Source organism: Macrotis lagotis, chromosome 7 (genome assembly GCF_037893015.1).
Source record: "Macrotis lagotis isolate mMagLag1 chromosome 7, bilby.v1.9.chrom.fasta, whole genome shotgun sequence".
NCBI lineage: Eukaryota > Metazoa > Chordata > Mammalia > Peramelemorphia > Peramelidae > Macrotis > Macrotis lagotis.
Window position 1 is genome coordinate 207,018,511 of NC_133664.1, and position 26,558 is coordinate 207,045,068.

General features: G+C 34.3%; 1 protein-coding gene across 7 annotated transcripts in view; it reads left to right on the forward strand.

Annotated features, from left to right (window-relative positions):
- Positions 1-26,558, forward strand: part of FERRY3 (FERRY endosomal RAB5 effector complex subunit 3) — a 54,723-nt gene that overhangs the window by 14,534 nt on the left and 13,631 nt on the right. For 5 of the 7 annotated variants that reach the window (XM_074194610.1, XM_074194611.1, XM_074194614.1 and 2 more), the window contains 7 exons: positions 776-875; positions 961-1,082; positions 7,285-7,391; positions 8,103-8,300; positions 17,133-17,261; positions 19,407-19,448; positions 21,919-21,993. In XM_074194610.1, coding sequence (XP_074050711.1) covers positions 776-875; positions 961-1,082; positions 7,285-7,391; positions 8,103-8,300; positions 17,133-17,261; positions 19,407-19,448; positions 21,919-21,993 — 773 coding nt within the window. The remainder of the gene's footprint in view (positions 1-775; positions 876-960; positions 1,083-7,284; positions 7,392-8,102; positions 8,301-17,132; positions 17,262-19,406; positions 19,449-21,918; positions 21,994-26,558) is intronic. The other 2 variants (XM_074194612.1, XM_074194613.1) reach the window with 2 other exon arrangements.

Below are 26,558 nucleotides of genomic sequence, written 5' to 3' on the forward strand. Positions count from 1 at the left end.
TGCTTTATTATCTCTGGCCTTAAGTCTCCCAATTCCTTTTTTAAAGCTGTGATCCAAATATCCAAATCCTAGTATCTTCCTAGCCAGCCATTCTCTTCCAAATTAACCTTTCTCTTTTTTACTCTCAATTCATCAGTGAGTAACATTGAGGGAAATACACCTTGTACCACTTTGGATTTCAGTTTCTTACCTTTATTCTCACACCTGAAAGGCATCTTAAAGGTCTTCTAGTCTAACCCCTTAATTTTTCAAATAAAGAAATGGACACTCAGGAAGGTTAAGAGTCTTATTTGAATCTAAGACCTCTGGATCACATACTCCCTTGTGTTTCACTGTTGGTCAAAAAAATCACCTTATTCCATATAGCAAATATATTTTGAACATGATTACAGGGTTTGTCTTTCAAGAAATTTATATATGTAAAAAGCGTGAAATTATAGTAAAAAGGCGATTAGATTTGAATAGTTTCTCATAATTAATGCAAATCTCCATCATAATCAGAGTTTCTGATAATTTATAGAATTATCGTTATCAGTTTTGTACCCCATCTCCAAAAATCTCAAAAGTGTTTTTTCTAACAAAATAATTCTTCATTGGGAGATAAAAGGAAAACAAGTATCTTCATTTTGCAGATGGGGAAATAAGAACAATTGAAACTGCAAAGGTTCATATGGGTCTGTAAGAAACTGGAACTAAGTCTTTTGACTTCTACACTAGGGCTCAGACTAAAAAGTTGGCTACCTCAACTTATCTGTGGATTCCTTCCTGTCTTCAGGCAAGGTGCAGAAATGGATAAAGTGATGCAGGAACTTGGTAAGTCATTAACAGATCAGGATGTAAATTCCTTGGCTGCTCAACATTTTGAATCCCAACAGGTAAGTAAAAAGGATTAACTTTCTTTCACATAGATGCATTTTATATTTCTTTAAAAAAATTAATTATTCTGGATATTATTAATAGGTTTTAGAGAATAAATGGACCAATGAGCTAAAACAGTCAACTGCCATCCAAAAACAAGAGTATCAGGAATGGGTAATAAAACTTCACCAAGACCTAAAAAATCCAAACAACCAATCTATCAGGTATTGATCATCTGAAATATTAAGCTCTTATTGTTGTTAACTAAACTGGAAAATAGATCATGTCTTTTAGGGGGAAATGTCTTTTTGATTATAGAGATGCTTGAGTTAGAGGTAGAATTTCAAGATAATTGTGTTTTTTTCTTTTTAACAGCTTTTGGAATATTAGCATTTTTTGTTTGGTTTGAGTGATATGGGGAGTTTGGGGTTGTTATTGTTATTTGCCTTTTGTTGTAAAAAAAAATCTTCAAAAACATTTTAAATCCATTAACCTTAATACCACTTGTCTTCTATAAATCACTTTTTCTTTTAAATTGACTTGACCCTAAGTTTAAAATGTGACTAGTCATAATGCAGATGATATCCTCTGTGCTACCTCTTGGCCTCAAACATTTTTTTCTTAATCTAATCTTCATTTTTTTCAAGCTGTCAAAGCCATTTTCACTTTTTTAAAAGATGCCAGAATATTAACTTAGCTGTTTACTTAAAATGCAAAAAGAGTAGTATCTTGTTTGTATGTACAGATATATACTGTATACACTTAGAGATAATTATATGCTTCTAGTTCATATAATCACATACTAATCATTTCTAATCTGAATCTTAAAAGCTTCTGTCTGCTTGATATTTTTATCTTCTAAAACTGGCCTCTTACCCATGTTTTCATATTTCTATGCAGAACAAAGTCAGGTCATTTGTCAGTGATTAGAAGTGAAATGACATCCCCGAGAGTTGCTATTTTGGGATGTAAATGTCATCACCTATTTAAAGAACAGTGAGCACTAGGGAGCAGTGCCTGTCTTTGCTACAAGTGAGACATTGCACACCTACTACATATATGTGTGTGTGTGTGTGTGTGTGTGTGTGTGTGTGTGTGTGTGTTAAGAAAGATCCCATCACAAAATAGTTCTCCTTTTTAAATATTTTTTCACCCAGAATTTAATTTCTTATATACTTTAGTTGAACTGGATGATATTTGTTCCTTTGGATTTAGCATTGTATTTTATGAGTTTCCTATTTTAAAATGTCAGTCTTCACAGGGTATTAAACCTAATTATAAATATTTATTATTTTGCTTCCTTCTGATAGAAGATCCATATTTGCAATATGATTGGGTGGAAAGAGATACAAAAGTAATCTATTTTCTGCTTTTGCTTAGTGCTTCTCCTTACCCAGGAGACAAATTGGTCAAATACTCTTTGTAATTTATCCATATGTATTCTGATTTATGGTAATGACATCTGGTAATGATTCACATTGGAATTGCATACCTCTAAAGCAATGATGGACAACGATTCTGCATAGACAAAGACTAACTTGATGGATGCACTTTTAAGATTGTTACCTCCAACTTGTGTTTTTTCCAAACTAAAAAAAAATCATGAGAAAGAAGAGGTAACAAAATATACACATCTTATGTCAATAATTTTGAAATATATGTACCCTCTAATAATATTATCTGTCTTAGGGCATACATAAATGATTATATTTATAATAATATTTGAGCATCTTATTATTTCTCATAGCACCTTTTACTTGTTTTCTAACTAGAAATTACTAGAAAACATACAATTGTTGTACCTAATTATCATTGTCATTCTGAATACTGCCAAAATCAAGAAAGTAAAAATTGACAAGACTAATAATGATATATTACATCATTTCATCTTAAAGTATAATGTGCATATCATACTGCTTGATTTCTCAAGGGGGAAGGAGAGATAGAATTTGAAACGCAAAAATTTTGTAAATGTAATTGGAAAATATTTAATAAAATAAATTAAATCATTTTTACAAAAGTGTGATGGGAAAATGTTGTATATATTAAGTATATATTTAGCCATTTTATAATCATTCTTTAATATGTCATCTAATTAAAGGGGCTGATTAAATAGGTTGGAGACAGTACTACAGACTTTAATCCTAGAAGGCAGGATTAGGACCAGTGACTGGAAGCTACAAGAAAGCAGATTTGAGCTTTATATAAAGTTTTCCAGAACTATCCAAAAGTGGGAAGAGATTGCTTTTAAAGGTAGTGAGTTCTCTGTCATTTGAGAGCTTTCAGTAAAATCTAAATGCACATTTGGAGGGGCTGGGAAGGGGTGGGGAGGAAGAAAGTTGTTGTAGTAGGAGTTCATACTTAAGATAGAACTTGAATTATCCCTAAATTCTCATTCAATGCATATTCATTGATTTGTCATCTTCATTTGAAATTAGATTCTGTTCTCCAAATTCTTAATAAACCTTAAATGCTAAATATAAGTAAGATCTATTATTATTTTTATAATGACTAATTCATCCTATAAAATAATGTTTAAAATGGTTTAAAATGACACAGTGAATAGAGTCAGGAGGAGCTGAGTTCAAATTTGACCTCAGACATTTAATAATTCCCTAGCTGTGACCTAACCCCCCCAAAAGGCAAAAGAAATATGTTTAAACAGTGTAAAATATATTTTAATAGTAGTAAGAGAAATGGGTTCCCAGTACTTTCTTTTCCCCTCAGTCACTTAATTCCATTGCCTTGCAAAAAAACAAAACAAAAACAAAAAAACAAGTTAGGATTTACATAAACTCAGTGAAAAATTAATTCTATAAAACTGACATTGTCATGAAAATAGCATTATTTATCTGTCACTTCAGGATTGTTATTTTCCCTAAACCAATTTGAAAAAAGAAAATTATCAACTTCTCTTTCTACCAATGGATAGCAGACAAGGAATATGAACCATAAAATTTTACATTTAGAAATACATTTAGGGGTGGCTAGGTGGTGCAATGGATAGAGCACCAGCCCTGGAGTCAGAAGTACCTGAGTTCAAATCCAGCCTCAGACACTTAATAATTACTTAGCTGTATGGCCTTGGACAAGCCACTTAACCCCATTTGCCTTGCAAAAAAAAAAAATACATTTAGAAGCAATCTAGATCATTCATTCCTGAAAAAAAGAATCCCCACAAGTGGTCATCCATCAAGGAGGATGAATCCTAAAACATTCCATCTTCATATCAAGCTTAATTTATTTCTTCTTTGCAGTATCCACTCACTGCCCCTCTTTTTGTTCTGTAAGGCCAAACAGCAAATCTATTTCTTCTTTCATAGAGCTTCACAATTACTTGTAGACAGGTATCATCTTTTCTTCTCCAGGCTAAATATCCCTCATTTTCTTTAACTGATCCTCTTACGGATTAATCTTAGATTCCTCCACCATTTTAATGTCCTCCTCTGTATTACATGCTCTCTAGTGTCTTATTGTTCTTCCTAAAATGATAACAATGCTTCAGATGTGGCATGACTAGAGCACAATACAGAGAGGCTTAACACTTCCCTGGTCCTAGACACTACTTCCTTTAATGCAACATCTAGTTAAATCAATCCTTGCATAGTAGTCATAAGAGTAAGAAGTGACAAAATAAGGACTCAATTTGTAAAGTAGCTAGTACAGTTAAGTAAGCTGACCCTTAGAGTGGTGAAGTGATATAACCAAAATCACTCAACCAAGAAATATTAGAGGCCACACTCCAAAACAGGTTTTCAGACTCTAGGTCTAGTGTTCAATGTATTACTACATGTTAGGAGGATTGTTGTTGGATTTCTTTTAATCAACATATAGACTTCACTCTGTCCATTTAAGAGTGCTTACATAAACTAACTGAAGTTAGTGACAATAGATTATCATGTTTTAAATTCAGGGGTGGGGAATACTGGCATAAAATTTTTCTTTTAGGGGCAGCTAGGAGGCACAGTGGATAGAGCACTGGCTCTGGAATTAGGAGGACCTGAGTTCAAATCTGGCCTCAGACACTTAATAATTGCTTAGCTGTATGACCTTGAGCAAATCTCTTAACCTCACTGCCTAGCAAAAACAAAAAAAATAAAATTTTTCTTTTAGAGGTAATAGTGAAGCGTATTAAAAGCCCAATTCTGGCACATGGGAAATTTGGTTTTTACTTTGGTTCTCAATTTCTTCACTGTCTCTCTTCAATCTCTTCATACATCTGTCACACTTATGTGGTTGTTTGTTTTTTTGTATAGATATTTTTGTTTTATTTCTACTAAGTAGGAAAGCTATATTGATATATATCATTACTTTAATACTCAAATATTCAAATAGATCTCTGATCTCATTGATTTGGGATTTCCTCCCAGTAGTAGAGTTTGTAACCCTTTTGCTATATGGGATCCATCCTCTTTCCTGGAGGCCTTCCTCTCTTTCTTCTGACTTTGCAAGAATACTAATAGAACATTGTGGATGGTCATTTTCATTCCATCTTCCTTCCACATGATCATTCCAGTTTCTTTTTCCTATCATCCAGCTTCTTGATATGGCATCTTTACGCCTTTTTTTAGTTTTGAAAAAGTGAGCCTTTGCTTTCATAGGAAACTCTGGTTAGTAAAGAGGTTTGTAATTTCCCAGAAGCAATTCAACTTGATTTCCTCCCCCTTACTAATACATTCAGTTCCCTATTAGTCATATTTTTTTTGTCATTTCCAAGAAAAAGTTCATTCTTCTTAGCAGTGAAACAAAAAGAAAAATAATAATTGAGCATAAAAGGCATCCTTGCCTTCTCTCTAATTAGCATTATCCCATGTACTCCAAAGACCCTATTCCTTCTTTGGTCTTCCTTTAATTTCCCTTCACTAACTTCACTTCCTTCTAAGCTTTAGCATTCTTGATACTATTTTTACGAGATTGTACCTTACTCTTATCTGTCCTTGCTTCTATCTTCTTTGCATTGCTTTTGAAATTTTAATTGTTCACTTTACTGTTCTTTTGCATCAGAAACATCCCATTTTTTCCTCCTCATAATTCTTTTTTATTTCTGATTTCCTCATTGAAGTTATTAGAACTGTATATTTTCATAAACTTGCAATTATTTTTATAATGGATATTTCAAATATTTATTGTTAGTGCTGAAATAGGTCATGGCCAAATGTCTGGTGAATACATATGATAAAGTCCACCCTACCAATTCTTTGCTTCTCCAAGGAGAATGCTATGAACTATTGATTTCACTTACAGCAAGAATATCAAGATTTGGGGTGGCTAGGTGGAGCAGTGGATAAAGCACCAGCCCTGGAGTCAGGAGTACCTGAGTTCAAATCCGCCCTCAGACACTTAATAATTACCTAGCTGTGTGGCCTTGGGCAAGCCACTTAACCCTGTTTGCCTTGCAAAATCCTTTAAAAAAAAAGAGAATATCAAGATTTAAATGATTCAGCTCTTCCAGTAGTATGCCTTTGTGTTGATTATTGGATAATAGCTAACATTTAGAATACCTATAGTCAAATTTAAATGGTCTGAAAACTGGTTTTTAGCACATTTTGCTCCCTTTCACAGCCCTGTGATACCATGGTCTAAAAAGGTCAGAGAACTATTTTAAATTTCTTTTCTTTCAGAGATTTCCAAGGCCCAAAAAATAACTAGGTGACCAATCTAATGATGATGTGCTTTAGTGGTCATAAAATAGACTCCATATGTTGTAGGGCTGTCCTCAAAGGTTTTTAAGCATGACAGAACTTGCCAGAACTTCCCTTGCCCTAGCAAACAAGGCCTTTGAGAATCTAGGGACTTCCCCACTGTGGGGAAACATCAGAAAAGCAAAAAAGTTAGTTCGATCAGATAATATGGCTGACAGGAATGTTCTCATTATTTACAACTTTTCTTTAAAAATTCCTACTTTACATTTTTGGATGGGGACATGTAGGAATTTGTTTTTCTTGACTATACATATTAATTACAAGAGTTTTGTCTTTCATTTTTTCCCTCATAGTTGGAGGGACAGTTTGAGGGAGAGAAAAGAAAGTGCTTTTTCACTGAAAAATAAGATTTATAAAAGAAAGAAGTTCATGTTTTTATAATTTTTAAATATCATATTTTAAATGCATTCAATGAACTCTAAGAAATCATGAGTTCTTTTGTAAAGCAAAATATAAAATAATTGTAGTCATGCATATTTTTAATGAAAATTGTATAGTATTCATGCCTATAGACATTAATTGGCTCCTCTATGATATATGCATCTAAAAGTTTTGGATGTTAAAAATTAGAACTTATTGAATGTTTTATTTTCATTGCTACATTAAGGAGTAGATTGGAGATGAATTAAATGTTCCTTTCTAGTTGTTTAATTTTGTTCTCATTTCATTTTCAAAAGTGCTTTTGTTTAGAACTTGCCAATAACCTTTTTAAACCAAATTGCAGTGAAGAAATTAAAGTTCAACCCAGTCAGTTCAGAGAATCCGTAGAAGCCAATGGAAGAATATATGAAGATCAAAGGAAGTTAGAAGAAAGTTTTACCATTCACTTGGGTACGCGAACAACAAACAGTGCAAAGATAATTACAATACTTGATTTTTTTGTGCTTTTATAAGAGAAAGAATGCTTGGCATGTTAACCAAGTGCATTTTTTTTCATTCACTTTTTCAATACAAATTACCCACTGACCCAAAAGAAACCTATTACTCTTGAGGTTGCTAAGTGGCACAGTGGACAGAACACAGGGGCTGGAATCAGGAAGAACTGAGTTCAAACAGGCCTCAGAGACTTATTTGACTATGTGTCCTTGGGCAAGTTACTTAACTTCTGTTTGTCTCAGATTCCTCACTTGTAAAATATAAAATATTGTTACCTTTAAGGGTTGTAGTAAGGATCAAATGAGATGAGATTTTAAAAGATTTTAAAACTTAAGCACTTTTATAGACACTAGCTATTAATTTAACTTATTCATCTGGTATATACAATTATTAAACATATAAAATTGGCTATTAAAATGAATTACAGACCAAGCCCCTTTCACTACTTTTAATACAGGCTTTATTCTCAAGTTTCTCTTATACCACTTTAGCCCTCTATTGTGTTGCATATTTTCAATTAATTAAATTTTTATTGTTGATGCATAGTAACCTTTTTGGTTTTCTGTATATGGAGATGTTCGTGCTTACTTGTATTTGTCAAGTTTAGAATAAAATTAATTTAAAGTATGCACAAATATAATTGTAGGACTGTTTCTTATTCCCTAGGAGCCCAGTTGAAGACCATGCATAATTTGAGATTACTGAGAGCAGACATGTTAGACTTCTGTAAATACAAACGAGATCATCGGAGTGGCGTAAAACTCCATCGGCTACAAACAGCACTCTCACTCTATTCAGCATCTCTCTGTGGCCTTGTTTTATTGGTAGATAATCGCATCAATTCATACAGTGGTATTAAAAGAGGTGAGTTGATCATGGTCTCATTTGTTAAATTTCTACTTATATACTTTTTTCAGAAATTTTTTTTTTTGTGTAACACATAAATCCCAGTACACAAAACAATACAAAAGGAACTGAAGCATAGTTATTTAACACAAATTTCATGCTTCTCAGAGATTAGCAACTTGCTTTTGACTCATTTTTCTTTTTTCCCCTATCAAAGTTCTGTTACATTAGTTGATAATGATATATAGATTTATGATAAAATTATAGTATAATTAACTATAAAAATAAATGCCTTAAGATAAATTGGCTTATATAAAGCTGTCCAGAAGAAAGTGTTTGGGATTTAGAATCAGAGAGCATTGGTTAGAATTCTAACCACTTCCTGTTTTCTGACAACATTTAACCTCCCTACGTCTCAGTTTCATCGTCCATAAAAGTGGGGGGGGGGGGGCTGGATTTAATGATTTCTAAGGTCCCTATCAGCTCTAAAACATCAATAAGGCTATGTACCAGTAAGAGGACTACAAGAGTGTAACTTTAAAAAATGCTAATGAGGGGCGGCTAGGTGGCATAGTGGATAAAGCACTGGCCCTGGAGTCAGGAGTACCTGGGTTCAAATCCAGTCTCAGACACTTAATAATTACCTAGCTGTGTGGCCTTGGGCGAGCCACTTAACCCCGTTGCTTTGCAAAAACCTAAAAAAAAAATGCTAATGAGAGCTATAACTGAGAACTTGTAACAACCAGTCTTGATCAGTCTTGGTCCTGGAGAAAAAAATATGAAACTTAAATCTCTTCTCTAAACAGAAAGATAAGGAATTGTGTGATTAAAAAAAAACCAATGACATCCATTCTCATTTATGGTCAGATTTTATTTTTGTTTTTAACTCTTCCTTTTTTACAAAGGAGGGGTCAGTTCCCAGCTGAGGGAAGGGAAGGAGGTCCAATGGTTGTGATATGAAAACAAAAGTCATCAATAAAATTATAATTTTAATTATAATTTAAGTGACTTAAATAGCTTCCAAGTATCTAGGAGTAGGATTAAAACTTATTTTTGCTGTTGTTTTTGTTGTTATTTCAGTCATCTCAGACTCTTCATGACCCCATTTGAAGGGTTTTTGGGGAAAGATACAAGTGGTTTGCCATTTCCTTCTCCAGCTTATATTTTACAGATGGAGACATTGAGGTAAACAGGATGAATTGACTAACCCAGAATCACACAGCTAAGTGAATGTCTGAGACCAGAATTAAACTCTGGAAGATAAGTCTTCCTGATTCCAGACACCACCTAGGTCCCCAGGAACTTATATGTTCCTAATTCCAACTCCAACATGTTGCTACTACTATACCTAGAGTAGCAGTTTATTTTTAAGTAGGTTAAATTAAACATATCTGAGAATATCATTTGTTTTAAAGATCTGTCAGGCCTACTAGAGTTTATATACCATTTTTAAGAACCTTCATGTACTTTCTCCTACTTTTTAAACTAGATTGTTATTATTTAAAGGATAACAAGTGTTTTGAAGAACTCTAGAATCATGTGCAACTTCTTTCCTTTATCTCTCCTTGTTTTTGAATCTGTGCTTTCATAAACGTTCTTCCTGTACATATTATATACATGTATTTTGACTCTCTCCTTAAAATATAAAGTCTTTGAGGGCAGGGAGTTGTGCTTAGTTGAGAGCTTGACAAAATTGTAGGCCCTTAATAAATGTTTGTTGATTGAGTTGAGGACTAACTACTTAACTACTGCTGGCCACCATATAAATGACTTTTTCTGGCCATAGCACAGTAAGCCATCAACTAAAGTATAAAGAGGATAAAGTCTGCATAGGTTGAAGAAGTACCCATATTGATAATATCATATACATATACATATATTTGTTTGTTTTAGTTTTTGCAAGGCAATGGGGTTAAGTGGCTCGCCCAGGGCCACACAGCTAGGTAATTATTAAGTGTCTGAGGCCGGATTTGGACTCAGGTACTCCTGACTCCAGGGCCGGTGCTCTATCCACTACCCCACCTAGCCACCCCCAAATCATATAATTTTAATAATTTTTAAAAATTCTAAACTTAAATCTTCTCCCCCCAAATTTTTAAATTCAATAGAACACAAAAAGAGGATTACATATGAATGAAATCATGAGTCTCTGTTTAATACTAGTTGCTTTTTTTTAAAAAGTGCATTTTCCTTCTTACTTTAAAGTTTTTCTTGCTTTTCTGTGCTTCCTTCTGAACTTCCTTCTGTTTTCTTCTTTGCATTTAAAAATAATGTTTCAAATTCTTTTCTTTTCTCCCCATCCCTAATTTTAAAAGGTCAGGGAGGGAAGCCTTTTAATAAATTAAGTCTAGTGAAGCAAAATTAATCCTTACAATCCTTTCTGTACCTTGAATCTATTACTTCTCTCAGGAGGGGTGTAGCCTGCTTCCCTATTGGTCTTACAGAAATGCGGTTAATCATTGAATTAATCAGAGTTCTTAGATCTTTCAAAGGTATGCTCCCTTACAATATTATTATAATAATGTAAATTGTTTTCCTGGTTTTCACTTCATTTTCCCATAGTTCATACTACCCAGGTTTCTCTAAAGTCATCCATTTCATCATTTAAAAAAAAATTTTTTTACCTGAGTTACATACAAAAGCAGGTTTTAATATTTACTTCCAAAATCTTGAGTTCCAAATTCCTTCTCTTCCTTACACCTCACTCCCCCCCATTGAGAAAGCAAGTTATTGGTGAAGGTTAAAAATGTGTATACACAGGGGCAGCTAGGTGGTGCAGTGGATAGAGCACCGGCCCTGGAGTCAGGAGTACCTGGGTTCAAATCCAGTCTTAAACACTTAATAATTACCTAGCTGTGTGGCCTTGGGCGAGCCACTTAACCCCATTTTCCTTGCAAAAACCAAAAAAAAAAACCCAAATGTATATCCATGAAACACATTACTATAGTAGTCATGTTGTAAAAGTTAGCATATTCCCCTCCCCGCCACAAATAAAATGAAGCCTCAAGAAAAATAAATTAAGAGGGAAAAAAAAGTGTGCTTCAGTCTGTATTCAGTCACCATCAACTCTGTCTTTGGGCTGGATAGCATTCTTTATTATAGGTCCATCAGGAAACTGTTTCAATATTTTTTCCCATAGTAGCTATTACTAGCTGTATTTCCCTTTATCCTATTCTCCTCACCCCCATTTATTCTAATCTCTCTCTCTCCTTTCACCCTGTCCCTCCTCAAAATTGTGTTCTATCTGCATACCCTCTCCCATGATCTTCCCTCTCTTCCATCACCTATACCACCCTACCCTCCCTGACACCTTTCTCTCATTCCTATCCTCTCCTCATCTCCTCTAGGGTAAGATGGTTTTCTGTACCCAAATGAGTGTATATTATTTCATCTCTGAGCCACTTCACCTTTCCCTCTTACACTCTACTGCAGAAGCTTTTTATTGCCTCTTTTATATGAAATAACTTCATCCATTCTACCTCCCCTTTCCCTTTCAGTACAGTCTTATTAACTCCATCTTTTTAGAATATTATACCTTCAAATATGTTCCCTCTTGTGCCTTGTCTACACACACACACACACACACACACACACACACACACACACACACACGTATATATGTATATGTTCCTTCTAAGTGCCCTAATAAATAAAAAGGTTCCTATGAGTTAGCAGTATCATCTTCCCAGGCAGGAATACAAGCAATTCAATATCATTAAGTCCCTCATAATTTGGACTTCCCATTCACCCTCTCTATGCTTCACCTGAGACCACCTCAGACTTTCTATTCATCTCTAATTGTTTCATCAGGAAAGTTTGAAAGTATCCTGTTTCGTTGAATGTCCATCTTTTCCCCTGAAAGACTATGTTCAGTTTTGTTGAGCAGTTGATCTTAATTGTAATTCAAGCTCTTTTGCTTTTAGGAATATCATATTCTAAGTGCTACATGTCCTTCAGGCAAACGCTGCTAAATCCTGTATTATTCTGACTGTAGCTCCATGATATTTGAATTGTTTCTTTCTGGCAGTGTTTGTAATATTTTCTCCTTCATTTGGGAGTTCTGGAATTTGGCTAAAATCTTCCTGGCAGTTTTCATTTGGGAATCTCTTTCAGGATGTGATCAGTGGATTTCCCCAATTTCTATTTTACACTCTGCTTCTAGGATATCAGGGAAGTTTTCCTAGAGAATGTCTTGAAATCGAGGCTCTATTCCTGGTCATGACATTCAGGTAGTTCAATAATTTTTAAGATGTCTCTTCTGGATCTGTTTTCTCGGTCAGTTGTTTTTCCAATGAGATATTTCTAGTTTTTCATTCTTTTGGTTTTGTTTTATTGTTTCTTCATTTTTCACAGTCTTTAATTTCCCTTAACTCCATTCTACATTTGAAGAAATTATTTTCTTCAGCAAGCTTTTGTATCTCCTTTTTCATCTGGCCAGTTCTGTTTTTTTAAGGCATTCTTCTTATCACTGGCTTTCTGGACTGCTTTTTTCCATTTGACCTAAACTGGTTTTTAAGATGTTATTTTCTTCAATATATTTTGTTATCTCCTTCACTGCTGACTTGGTTTTCATGATTTTCACAAATTGCTCTCATTTCTCTTCCCAATTTTTCCTCTACCTCTCTTCCTGGATTTTCAAAATCTTTTGTTGAACTCTTCCATAGCCTGAGACCAATTAATATTTTTCTTGGAAGCTTTGGATACAGAAACTTTGACTATGTTATCTTCTGAGTGTGTATTTTGATCTTCCATAGGACCAAAGTAATTATCTGTGATCAGTTTTTTCTTTTGTTGTTTGCTAATTTTAATTCTGTTAAGGTAGGGTTCTGCTTCCAGGGTGAAAGGTGCATTGTCTCAAGTTTTTGAGGATTTTTTTCAACTGTTTTCAGAGACCCCACCCCAAGACCTCAATTCCTTCAAGATTTTATGAGAGGCTCTGACTGCTCTCATAACCTGTGCTCTGGTCTGTGGATGACCACAAGCACTCCCTTCTGCCCAGAACTGTGAGGAGGACCTCTGTTCCACTATGGCAATAAAACTCCTTTTCCTAAAAATGGCACCTAGACTGTGAACCTAGATCTCAGTATGGGCAAAGCCACTGAGTCCTGCCTCAGAAATAGCAAAGGGACCTCTGCAATCTCCCTCGTGCTCCTTACCATCCATGGGTTGAGCACTCTAGAAGCAGTTGCCAGGTGGCTCCCTGTGGATGACTTGCCAGGCCTGCTCCTGGGACTGGGGCTATGCTGTGGCCTGCAATGGACTGGGCTCCGCACAGCAGAGTTTTCCTGCTGACCTTCCACATTGTCCTTGGCGATCCCTGGGCTTAAAGACCTGGAAACTTCCACCAAAGCCACAGACCCAGATGTTCCCAGGCATCCTGGAAGCTCTTCCTGGATGTCTGAAGCCAGAATCAGAGCTGCTTGAGCTGTGTTGAGGCCCTTTCTAACCCCAGTGTAACAGACCCTTCCTGCAGATCTTGCAAATTGTCTTAGGCCAGAAAATTGTTTAACTCAATCTTTCTGTGGTTTCTACCACTCAAAAATTTGACTAGAGTCATTATTTAAAGTAATGGAATGAGCTAGAGGGAGAACTCCTGAGAGTTTCTGCCTTCTTTGTCATCTTGACTCTGCCCCCATTTCATCATTTCTTAAAAAAAATGCTATTTCATTAAATTCATATACCACAATTTGTTCAACATTTCCCCTAAATAATGGGAAGTTCTGATTCTTTTCTCCTTTTCTCCTTCCATTTAAGCCCCACTTCAAGACAAAGTTTATTTTGCTCACAACCTTTTTCTTTCTTAGAATTTTAGGACAAATTTATTCCTATTGCAACAGGTCCAGCCCTAATTTTATCTTTTTTTTTCTTTTTTTTAAAATAAGTTTTTAACAGCTATTTTCTGCCTCTTACACCATCATAGTATCCCATATATTCCTTCCCTTTTTCCTCCTAGAGATCTATGCCATATAACAAATAGTATCTTTTGGAAAATGGAGGAAAGTCAGCACATTTATGAATACATTGAAAGAATTAAAAAACATCCAATATCTAACACCTATGGATCTCCCATCTCCATAAAATATTAGGTTGGGGGTAGTTTCTCATATCTCTTTATGAGTCCTACTTCCATCATCTTTTTTTTAATATTTCCTTCTAGGTATTATCCTCCCTCTTAATTCCACCCCTTGTCCTTGCTTGTTTCCCTTTTAAGTTGTGTGTGTCTAACTTTTCTTTGTCTTTTTCAAATAAGAGTAAAGTTCATCTGCTTACCCACTCCCTCTTCTTCATCCTCCATGTTTATATATTCTTTTTCTCTTGCATCCCAATTATAAATAACAAGTTCTATTCCTTTTTTTCTTCCTTTCTATGTCACAGTATTCCTTTTACTTTTACTTCTCTTTCCCCTCTTAAGATTTTTAGAACAGAACTAAATGTACTATTTTTCTTATTTAATTCTCTCAGTACCCTTTGGAAACATTGAGGTTTGAAGAAGCACCTATCTCTTCTATTAGAACATTAGCAGTACATCATCATAATGACCTTTACAATTGCTCAAATTTAGCTTTCTAGGTTTCTCTGGAGTCTTATTTTTGCATTTCGCAATTCTTGCTCAGTTATTTTCCACTCTAGACCCAGAGACAGGAAGACTTAAGATCAAATCTAGCCTAGCTGCATGGTCCTGGGCAAGTAACTTAAACTCTGTTTGCCTCAATTTCTTTAACTGTAAAATGGGAGTAATAATAGCACCTACCTTACAAAGTTACAAGGATGAAATGAGATAAAATTTGTTTAAAAATAAATGGCACAGTGAATAGAGCACTAGCCCTGGAGTCAGGAGTACCTGAGTTCAAATCCAGCCTCAGACACTTAATAATTACCTAGCTGTGTGGCCTTGGGCAAGCCACTTAACTCCATTGCCTTGCAAAAAAACTAAAATAAATAAAATAAAAGGAATATGCCCAGGATCTGTTATGTAATAAGGTGCTACATAAATGCTTATTCCCTTCCTTTATCCACTATTAAAGTCCCCTTTTTTCCCATAGGATTGTACTTTATTTTACTTAAGTTATTCTTACTTGTAAACCTATATATTTTGCCTTGTTGAATATTGTTGTCTGAGGTTTGGTCTCACTTATAGAAGGAGTTTCTAGGCCTTGCATGAATTTGACTTTAATTCCTTAATATGTGAACCGTTTTGTTTTTTCCTGGATGTTTCTAGTATTTCCTCTTTGACATGGGAGCCCTGAAATTGGCTAACATTCCTGGGACTTTTCTTTTGGGAGGTGATCCATATAGTCATTCCCATCTTTCCTTTGTCCTCTGGTTCTGATTGATCTGATAAGTTTTTATTAATAATTTCTTGAAATATAAAACCCAGGCTTTTAAAAAAAGTCATGGTTTTTAAGAACTCCAATTCAGTTGAACTTCATTTATCTTCCCTTGACCTACTCTCCAGATTATTTACTTTTGTTAAAGATTTTTTCTTTTATCTTTTTTTTCAATCTTTTTACTTTGGTCTTTTTTCTGCTTTCTTATGGATTTTTCCAATTCTCTTGGTCTCTTCTGTTTTTCAGGGAGTTTGTTTCTTGGGTAAGATTTACATTTTTTTTTTTAGGGGTTTTTTTTGCAAGGCAAATGGGGTTAAGTGGCTTGCCCAAGGCCACACAGCTAGGTAATTATTAAGTGTCTGAGACTGGATTTGAACCCAGGTACTCCTGACTCCAGGGCAGGTGCTTTATCCACTGTGCCACCTAGCTGCCCCATGATTTACCATTTTCTCTTCTGTGCTATTTTATTTTCTTCTTACTCTGACTTGAAGACGGTTCATTTTTATTCCATTTCTTTTAAGTATTCATATGAGTCCTTGTGGAAAATTCATTTTTTCCCTTGAGTTTTTGCTTTTAGTTATTTCCAAATTATTTTCACCTTCTTTTAGCAGATATTAGATTTATGGTAATTTTTATATTGGTTGATGTCCTCCATAATTTACTCAGCTTTCCAGCTTTAATTTCTGAATTGGAGATTTGGGCAGGACTAGACTCTTTCCCCTGTGTAGCTTTAGAGTTTTTGAGATATTGAGCCCTTTTTAATTTCACTTTGTGTCACCTGAGTTACTACACTGACCAGCAATTCCCTTTCTTCCCACCCACATCTTCAGAGCACTAGGTCTTCTTCAGGGCCCTCTCTATAATCTTATGACAGAGTATTAGGGATTTTATAGCTCCAGTGTATCCAAGCTCTATTCTGGTCTAAGTGATGCTGGGCAACACTGATGTTACCATTCCCCCTGGCTTCAGTTACCATCCTCTCCCTATATTTCTGACCTCCCTGAAACTTTCTTGGTCCAAGAGGATCCTCTAGTCTTAGTTCCTCTAGACACAGAACCATGGAGGTTCTGTGAACATAGTCCCTCTTTGGTCAGGTTAGGAGCCTGCTGCCTATTCCTTTGCTATGGTGCTAGACTTGTTATTGCCCCCCCCCCCCTCCTACTCCCAGTGGACTTCTTGAAAGTTGACTTTTGAGATTCTTTAGTGAAAGAAGTTGCTATATTTTCTCACTGACATTCTTGATCTTTATTTGGATTAATGTTCATTTCAAGTTTTTATTGGGGTAGATTGTGAGAGTTGTACTGTCTTACCTTCATTAAGGCAGGCATCTTGACAGAAGTCAAAGTCTTAAATTTTTGAAGTACTTAATTTCACATATTAATTGAAGGTGGAAGGATTAAAGATAGATTATAAACCTTTTATTTTTTAATGTGGGTACTAGAGTTCTTAGACTATAAAGTACAAACCCAAGATTCAACAACTTGAATTTTGAAGTTTATATGCAAATTTTTGTGTCTCTTAGATTTTGCTACAGTTTGTCAAGAATGCACTGACTTCCATTTTCCTCGGATTGAAGAGCAGTTAGAAATTGTCCAGCAGGTGGTACTTTATGCTCGAACACAACGCAAGAGTAAATTGAAGGAACCAAATGGTCAGTAAAACAAGGAAATTTTATTTTTTAAGGCTCACCAAAAAAACTTCAATTTCATTTATTCTCATTGATTATTTATCATAGTATATTAAGCCATAAATTTTCAAGCTATATCTCACCTGATAAATTCTAATTCAGAAATTTCCTTAATAATTCTTTAAAAATATACTTTATTCTTAACCCCTCTCAATAGTAGCACTTGGATTGCCATGATTAATAGTGATGAGACACAAAACATTTTCTGGTTTTGAACCTTGTATATTCTGACATATGAACTTTCTTTTCCCTTTGGTCTTAAACATTGAGATTTTGTTTTATAGTTAGTATAGTAGCCTAAACAAAATGGATGTTAAATAGACTGTTGCCTCACTGATTCAGTTTCTCTAGCTATAAAATATAATTTGCTGTAAGAATTTGCTTCTTTGTATTTGTATTTTATGTGCTATTCAGCTCCACAAAGTAGAAAGAAAAGCTCTGATTTTTTTCAAAAAACCATTTTCTTCCTTTCATACTATTAAAAAGCAGGAAAGTAACATAAATTCATCTCCTTTTTTCCCCCTACTTAGTGTTTAATAGAATTCTGTAACACAATGCAGTAAGTTACTGGATGTGCTAATTACTAATTACTTCCTTGAGATTCTCTGTTCTCTTTTTTAGTGTTATTTTTACTCTTTATACTTGAAATGAGTGTTTTTACAACTTATTTTCTAAACACTTTATAAGTAATACTGGGTGGAAAGGGGACCAAGAATAAATGCTATTCAATGAATGAAGGCATTTTTCATTCTTTTTCCTTAAGTTTGCTATAATCCCAAAATATTAATAAATATTGGTCTTAGAGAAAGCTCTTATCAAAAATTCTAGAACCCTTTACTCTGTTCTTTTTGGGGTTAAAAAAAAAGCCCTCAATAAAAAAAATCTTTTAAAAATTAATGCAGTTTGTTTTTATACATCATGCAAAGTCTATACAGTGCAGTCATCCACAATATAAAATTTCCCATTATAATTAAGTAAAACAGTATTAAAGAGCAATTACAATTGGTAGGTAGTACATGTAATTTTATTCTCTATTTGCTTTTTGTTTATTAAAAGAAAGAAACTTTGTGGTTTTTGTAAGGTAGTAGCAATTTTAGTCTTTTATTAAAATTTTGTTGTCATTTAAAGTTACACTTATTTATATGGTTCTAATGGTGTATATTGTTCTTTTCATTCTGCTTTATTTAATATCACTTTTTTAAGTCTCTTCATATTTCTTTACATCTTCATAAATTAGATACATAAATTCATGCCAAAGTAGACACATAAATTAAGTGTAAATGTTGCTTTTAAACACTTTGGATAAATGAATATCACACATCATATAAAATTGACCTCTTTTTTTCATATTATGTATTGAAATAATATTATATGATTTAGGCACAGAATTGCAGTTATTACTCTGTCATTCCCCAGTAATTTATTACTGTTTATAGAAATATGTACTTGGTACATATGTGGGATATTTGGTAAATTATAAAATTTAATCTATTGATTCTGTTTCCATGTATATATGATCCCCTTTTCTGGCTAAAATTTTTTAAACAAATCACAAGTAAAAAAGAAATTTCTCCTTTTTACTTCATGGATATTCTTTCTTTCCATTTCTAATATAAACCAGAGCAGTGATATTCATGTTCACCTAGTTAATCTACTAACTTCTCTCACTCTACATCCCTCATCTATAAAATGAACTAGCCAGTTAGGCTAGAAGATCTCCAAATCCTTTGAAAACCTTCTAATTGAAGTGACTTGTCAGAGCTGATAAGTAGCAGAATCAGAATTCAAATTTAAGTATATATCAACTGCTATCTCCTTTAGGAAACTCCCTTTTATTCTTCTGATAGCTTATTCTGCCCTGGACATATATTCACATATTATTGAGTATTCTCTTTAATTGAAATTTTTCTCGTTTACCTAGAACCTAAAATCTAAATTTGTTAAGCACTCCTATGACTTTACTGTGGCTCTCTTTGAGACTTGTTTTCAGGACAGAGTAGACACATAAAGAAAATGAAAGAGAATTTATCTCACCATAAATCTTACATAAATTCCCTAATACAGGCTTCCCTCTGCCTCCATCCATCTTCTCTTATTTTATTCATCCAGGCTGTAGGCTGGACAAGGATATGAAGACTGGGGCCTCTACAGGTGCGGAGAGTTTGGGAGAATTCTGACCATATTGACATGACAGTATATGTGCCGCAAATGACAGGAAGTTTGAAAACCACAGGCAGTGCATGTACATCATGATGTTATTTTGTTCTTGTTCAAGCAACTATTTTTGTGGTTTGAGTGAGTCAGTGAAACATGTAGGGTTATAAAAGTCCACTTTCCTAAAGAAACCCCACATATTGTTATAGAAGACTTATAAAAATACTCTTCTGGATGGGTTTGATGACATAGTTAGACCTATGTTTTCAGAATAGCACTTTGGAAGTTGTACCTAGTATGACTTGATAGTTGTTTCTTCTAAAGAAATAAGAAGTTAGGAAGAGGGTTGCGTTTTGTGGGAGAAATGAATTCTTTTTGGTTTCCTATAGAACATGAATTGGGAGGTAACTGAAGTTACTTGATAATATAAGACTATAGCTCAGGAGAGAAACTAGGGATGGATAGATATATCTGGGAGTCATTTGCATAGAAAAAATCCTTGAGCCCAATGATCTCACTGAGAAAAAGAATGTGGAAAGAAAAGAGAACCCAAGAGAGAACCATAGGATATATACAGAACACAAAAGATAGATAATGATTTAGCAAAGGAAAATGAGGAAAAATAACCCAACAAGTTAAAGAAGACCTAGGAGAGATCAGTAACACTAAAGCCCAAAAAAGAGAAATTATCTCAAAGGAGGGGATGTTCAATAATATCACATGCTTCAGAAGTCAAAGTTGAGAACTGAGGGGGGGAAAAAAACCACTGGATATGATAATTAAGAAATCATCAATAACTTAGGAGAGAAGTGGTTTCTCTTGGGTGTTGAGGTTACCACACCACAAGATGTTGAAAAATGAGTAATAGGAGAGGGGAGTTTAAATAACAAAGGTAGATGGCTTTTACTAGGCATTTGACTACAAATGAGAAGAGAAAAACAGGATAATGGAATGATAGGTTCAAATGGTAAGAATAGGGAAACCTGAACATCTTTGCAGGTAACAATAAAGGAACCAATAGAAAGATAGAAAAATAATCAATTTAATTTTTATTTCACAGTTACAAATTTTCAAATATATAAATTAATAAGATTGATGAATGGCTGACATAATCATGGGATCATGGATGTGGTACTGGAAGGGATCTCAGGGGTTATCTGATCAAACTTCCTGATTTTAAAGATGAGAAAATACACAAAGATAATCTAACTCCTCCTTACCCCCCAAAGTCCAAATATCCTAATTCCTTTCAAAAACTGGATACAATACAAAATGGAAAAAAAAGATAAGAAATACAAGTAACCATATCCTTACTGGTAAAAGAAATAATAACTATCATATTAATTTTAACAAGGTAATAAGGAGAGACATTGTAGCCATAGTGGAAAGAGAGCCAGACTCTCTAAGATATTGATTTCTATATGCTTCTGGCATATACTAACTGGGACCCTGGGCAAGCCTCTTAACCTCTGGTGGCACTTTGCAAAGAACATAACATGTAGAGAAGGTACGTATCTCCTTGAGAAGCTCAAGGGAGTTTTCACCTCAAAAGTTCTTTACTTCAATGAAATCACAGATCAGATTCAAAAAAATTCATTTTCCATTGTATTTGCTGTTGTTTTTCTTCATAAATAGATTTGGGAATCATTTTCAAAAGATAATATTTGAAATATGGAAATTGACAAGATCCCTGAGAGAAAGTACAAAGAAAAGAGAAAGCTGCCACAGTCAGAGTCTCTGGGAACTTTTAGACTTAGAATTTGGATTAGGCTTAAATAAAAGAGACTAAAGGAATAGGTAGAAGAACCAGAAGAGAGAAGACCATAGAAACCAAGGGAAGAGAAAGTATCCAAGAAGACAAGATAGTTGAGATAGGAGTTAAATAATTTTTATTGACCTTTGAGAGTGCAGTTTAGGATTAGAAGTTCAATACAAAAGGATGAGAAGTAATGAAATAAAATTGGAGCTTCATTTTACAAGTGTATAGAATCGTGGATTTAGAATTGGAAAAGACCATAGAATTCATTAAGTTTTACAGCTGAGAAAACTGAGGCCTACGAGGTCCAGAACTAGAACTCAAAACCATATCTTCTGATTCCTCATCAAATGTACTTTCCACTTATCATTCACTTCTGAGATTTTGACGAAGTTTTGTCACTTCTGGAACCTTAGTTTCTTCTTTTGAAAGATATGGATGACTGCTACAGATATCTCCTTAAAGTGTTATCTAACTTTAACACATATATATGCTAACTTAGACTCTTTATCAATGAAAAAACTACTATATGTATATATATGTATGTATATATATATACATACATTTTATATATATATATATATATACATATACATATATATGTGTGTGTGTATATATATATATATATATATATATATATATATATATACACACACACATACACAATATACCAACTGTGATGGTGATAATATTCTCCCATCCTATGTACAGATTCAGGAAACTATATTGGAGGAAGTGATGATAAGGCCAAGAATATTGAACGAAACTATTCAAATATTTTGCCAGGTGAGCACTATTTTTACTTTGTTTTTATGTTATTATTTGTGAAATAATAGATTTGAAATATAATTCCTTTATACTATAATTTAGGAACTGTCCATCAGGCAAAACAAAATATTGTACTTGTATAATAGGATTTAACCTTATGTCTTTTTTTTATATTTTGTTTTTAAGTAACAGCATCACAGGGAAAAAGTGCTGCCTCAAATATTTTCCTGATTTCAAAGGAGAAAAATTCTGTCATTTAATCATGGATATCATCGCTTTTAACTTGTTATTCTTTTTATTGATTATTTTTTAGTTTCTTAGAAAGATGAGACAAGAACCATATATTACTTCTGAGATATAAAGAGAAGGGGAATTGAACTTTTAGTACATGGGTCATCTGATTTGGAATCTGACTTATTTTCTTTTCCCAACATATGATCTTACTTCCCTTTCTTTCATTTCCTGTAGTGTTTTACCAGCTGGAAATTTAGAAATTCTTATTCCTCATCCTGATTAACTCACTTGATCTCAGTTAGCTACAATGTGTTACAATTTTCTCATTTGTAAAAGATTATGAACAGGACCTTAGTAATAATAATTTTGTGATTGGAAGAATTTTTAATTGAGCTATAAAATTGATGAAATTGACAATATTCAAATATCACAAAAGTCCAATATGGTAGTCATGGAATTTTAGAGAATAGGCCTAGAGACCATCTAATTTAGTGTTCACCAATCCAAAGTTTCTAATAATAGAATAGGCAAAATGCCTAAATTCTCTTCTGTAGACTTTTCTACCCTTTGCCCCCTTAGTGATTAAGGGATCAGACTGCCAATTAGGGAAAAAGAAAGAAAGGGAAAGAGGAGACAATTTTTTAAATTTGATGGATTTTGTAAGTAAAGACCTTTTAGTAATAAATTTTATAAACTAGTGAAAATTTAATGTGGATCACTAGTTAGAAATCACCAATCTAAGGGAATAACTAAGTGGGATAGTAAATAGAGCACTGGCCCTTGAGTCAGGAAGACCTAAATTCAAATTCAGTCTCAGACATGTAAAATTACCTAGCTGTGTGACTTTGGGCATTTAACCTCATTGCCTCACAAAAAAGCAACAACAACAAAAAGAAATTACTGATCTAATTCAACCTACCTACCACCCTCTTTTTTAAAATTAACAAATGAAGAAACTAAAGCCCAGATTCTCCAAGGTGGTGCCAGAGTTTGGAATAGTATCCAGTCTCTTACCTGCTAATTCATTCTTCCCCTAATTAATTAGTTTAATTACAATCATATCTTAACGCAAATTTTTCTACATGTCAATCACATTACATTTTAATCATGTAAACATTATATCCTTTTCTTGTGCTCTTCTTGCCAATCCAGCTGGTTAACTTGTGGTTGTCAGGCTTCAAATTTCCTTCCACCTTCAGATCTGGTACCTTGGTGGATAATGTTAGAAGCATCATTACATCATTTCATGCTGTTTCCTCCACCTTGTGAAACAGGAAGCTATCTTCCACTCCATCTAAAAATACATTCATTGAGAAAGGGTTCATCATATTCCTTTCCATCAGCTCCATAATTAAAATCATCCATATTTTGTGGCTTTCTTAAATTGTGCTTCTCTTGTTATCTGTTCCGGAGGCACTGACGTCTGAGATTTTTTTGTCGTTGTTTTTAACTTTACTCTTTTGTTGTATCAGTATTTCCGTCCTTGAACTCTTTGCTCTATTTTTGGCAGAACCCGCTTGGTTAAGTAACTGGTCATTTCTTTCAAACCAGGACTTTATTCTAGGTCCAAATTAGGGAAAAGAACATTAAACTATTAGATGATAATTTAGCTCATAGTAAATCAGTCCCAAGGGAACAGTACTTTAATATTATAAGATTTCATATATGAGAAGACAATTTGTTGATGAAAATGATCAGTATCTTATATGTGTTTCCCCCATAGTCCTTAAATAGTACTTTGCATGTGGTAGGAACTCAATGTTGACAGGTAGGTGTTTCCTATTTTATTAAAAAGGAAAATGTGGCTAATAAACAAGTTACTTAAGCCATCCAAAATCAGAAGCCATGATGAGACTAGCACTCCCTACAACTGATTCTAGAATCTTTTAAATCATTTTGACTCCCATATAGACTTTGACTGTTCTTTGACCTGTAGGTGTATGTTAAGCAAATACAGTAGCCTTTGAAGACAAAAGTCAAGGTAGAATAAAGTCACCTGAGGGACTCCATTATCTCAATCATTCTCAATCATTTGAGTGGCAGGAGGCCCCACTAAATGACAACTTAGATTGTCAGAATTATGAAAATTGTCTCATAACAATCCTCAATATAGAAGGTACAACATGATTTCTACTCACAGATCGGTAAACCAGGGTCCAGAGAGGCTAAATGATTTGCCATGGCTCACACAGGTACTAGGTGTTACACCTCTGATTTTGTATCACATTTTAAAAGAAGTGCTGTTTGGGGGGAGCTAGGTGGGGCAGTGGATAGAGCACCAGCCCTGACTTCAAATTCATCTTCCTTCCCTTCCCTTCCCTTCCCTTCCCTTCCCTTCCCTTCCCTTCCCTTCCCTTCCCTTCCCTTCCCTCCCCTCCCCTCCCCTCCCCTTCCCTTCCCTCCCCTTCCCTTCCCTTCCCTCCCCTTCCCTTCCCTTCCCTCCCCTCCCCTCCCCTCCCCTCCCCTCCCTGTCCTGTCCCATCCTTTCCTTTAATTTCATTTTTCTCCCTTCATGTCTTCTTCTTCCTCTTTTGCCTTTGTCTCAGAGCAACAGTGATACCTTTGAATAAGGTGCTTAGAGCTAAAGATTATTGTGTGTGTGTGTGTGTGTGTGTGTGTGTGTGTGTGTGTGTATCAATGTGCCAGAAATGTAGATTTGCTAAGCAGAACCATAGGGACCTGGAAAACAATTAATGCACATTTAGAAAATGAACATTTTATTCCTTTCTTACTAATCCAATCAGATCCAGTAGTGAATCCATGTGTCATATGATATTAATTATTGTTCTCATTCTTATGCCCCTCTTGCCAACTGTTTCTTTACAATAGTATGAACCATGGCTGTGGTACAGGAATTAGGGAGCATCATAGTTATTTTTTTCAGTTAATAAAAATTTTTCCTCTCCTGCCACCCCCAATAAAGAAAAAATCAAAACCCTTTTAATAAATATGTATAGTCAAGTAAAGCAAATTCATGTCTAAAAATTTCTCTCTACACTTAAATCTTTGTCAAGAAGTAGTTTGTAATGTTTCATCATCAGTCTTCTAGAATTATGGCTGAAGATTGAGGGATCAGAGTTCTTTAGTTTTTCCAGAGTTGTTTGTCTTTATTATATTGTATAATGAATGAATAATAATTGTTTACTGTACATCACTTCATACAGGTCTTCCCACATTTCTCTAAAACTTTTCTTTTTGTCATTTCTTATAGCTCAACAATATTCCATGATATTCCTATGCCATAATTTGTTCAGCCATTCCATACTTGATAGACAACCCTTGAGTTTCCAGTTCTTTGCCACTATAAATATATTTTTACTTATTTTTTTTTCTTCCTTTCTTTTGTCTCTTTGGGGAATAATCCAAGTAGTGGTGTTGCTGGGAGTTCATCATTTTCTGACTTCCTGTAGAAGTCAGAAACACTATACATGGTTTTAGTAGTTTAGATTCAGCTACTATATTTCTAAATTTGTTAGTTATATCTATTAGTCTATTACATGAGATTTTAGGGGGAGTGATTTATTCATTTGAAAAATAAAGTGCAGATTAGACCAACACCTCACACCCTATATGGATTAGACCAACACCTCACACCCTATACCAAGATAAGATCAAAATGGATACAGGATTTAGACATAAAAAAAAATTATAAGCAAACTAGGAGATCAAGGAATAGTTTACCTATCAGATCTATGGAAAGGGAAGCAGTTTATGACCAAGGAAGAGATGGAGAATATCATTAAAAACAAACTAGACAATTTTGAATACACTAAATTAAAAAAGTTTTGCACTGACAAAACCACCGTAACCAAGATCAAAAGAAATGTAGTAAATTGGGAAACAATTTTTACAACTAGTATTTCTGACAAAGGACTCATTTCTAAAATATACAGAGAACTGAGTCAAATTTTTAAAAAGACAAACCATTCTCCAATTGACAAATGGTCAAAGAATATGCAAAGACAATTTACAGATGAGGGAATCAAAGTCATCCATAGTCATATGAAAAATTGCTCTAATTCACTAATTATTAGAGAAATGTAAATTAAAGCATCTCTGAGGTACCACCTCACATCTCTCAGACTGGCCAATATGATCAGAAAGTGCAATGATCAACGTTGGAAGAGATGTGGGAAATCTGGGACACTAATACATTGTTGGAGCTGTGAACTCATCCAACCTTTCTGGAGAGCAATTTGGAATTACACCCAAAGGGCAACAAAAATGCGCATACCCTTTGATCCAGAAATACAACTACTGGGTCTATACCCCGAAGAGACTATGAAAAAGGGTAAAAATATCACTTATACAAAAATATTCATAGTATCCCTGTTTCTGTTGGCAAAGAA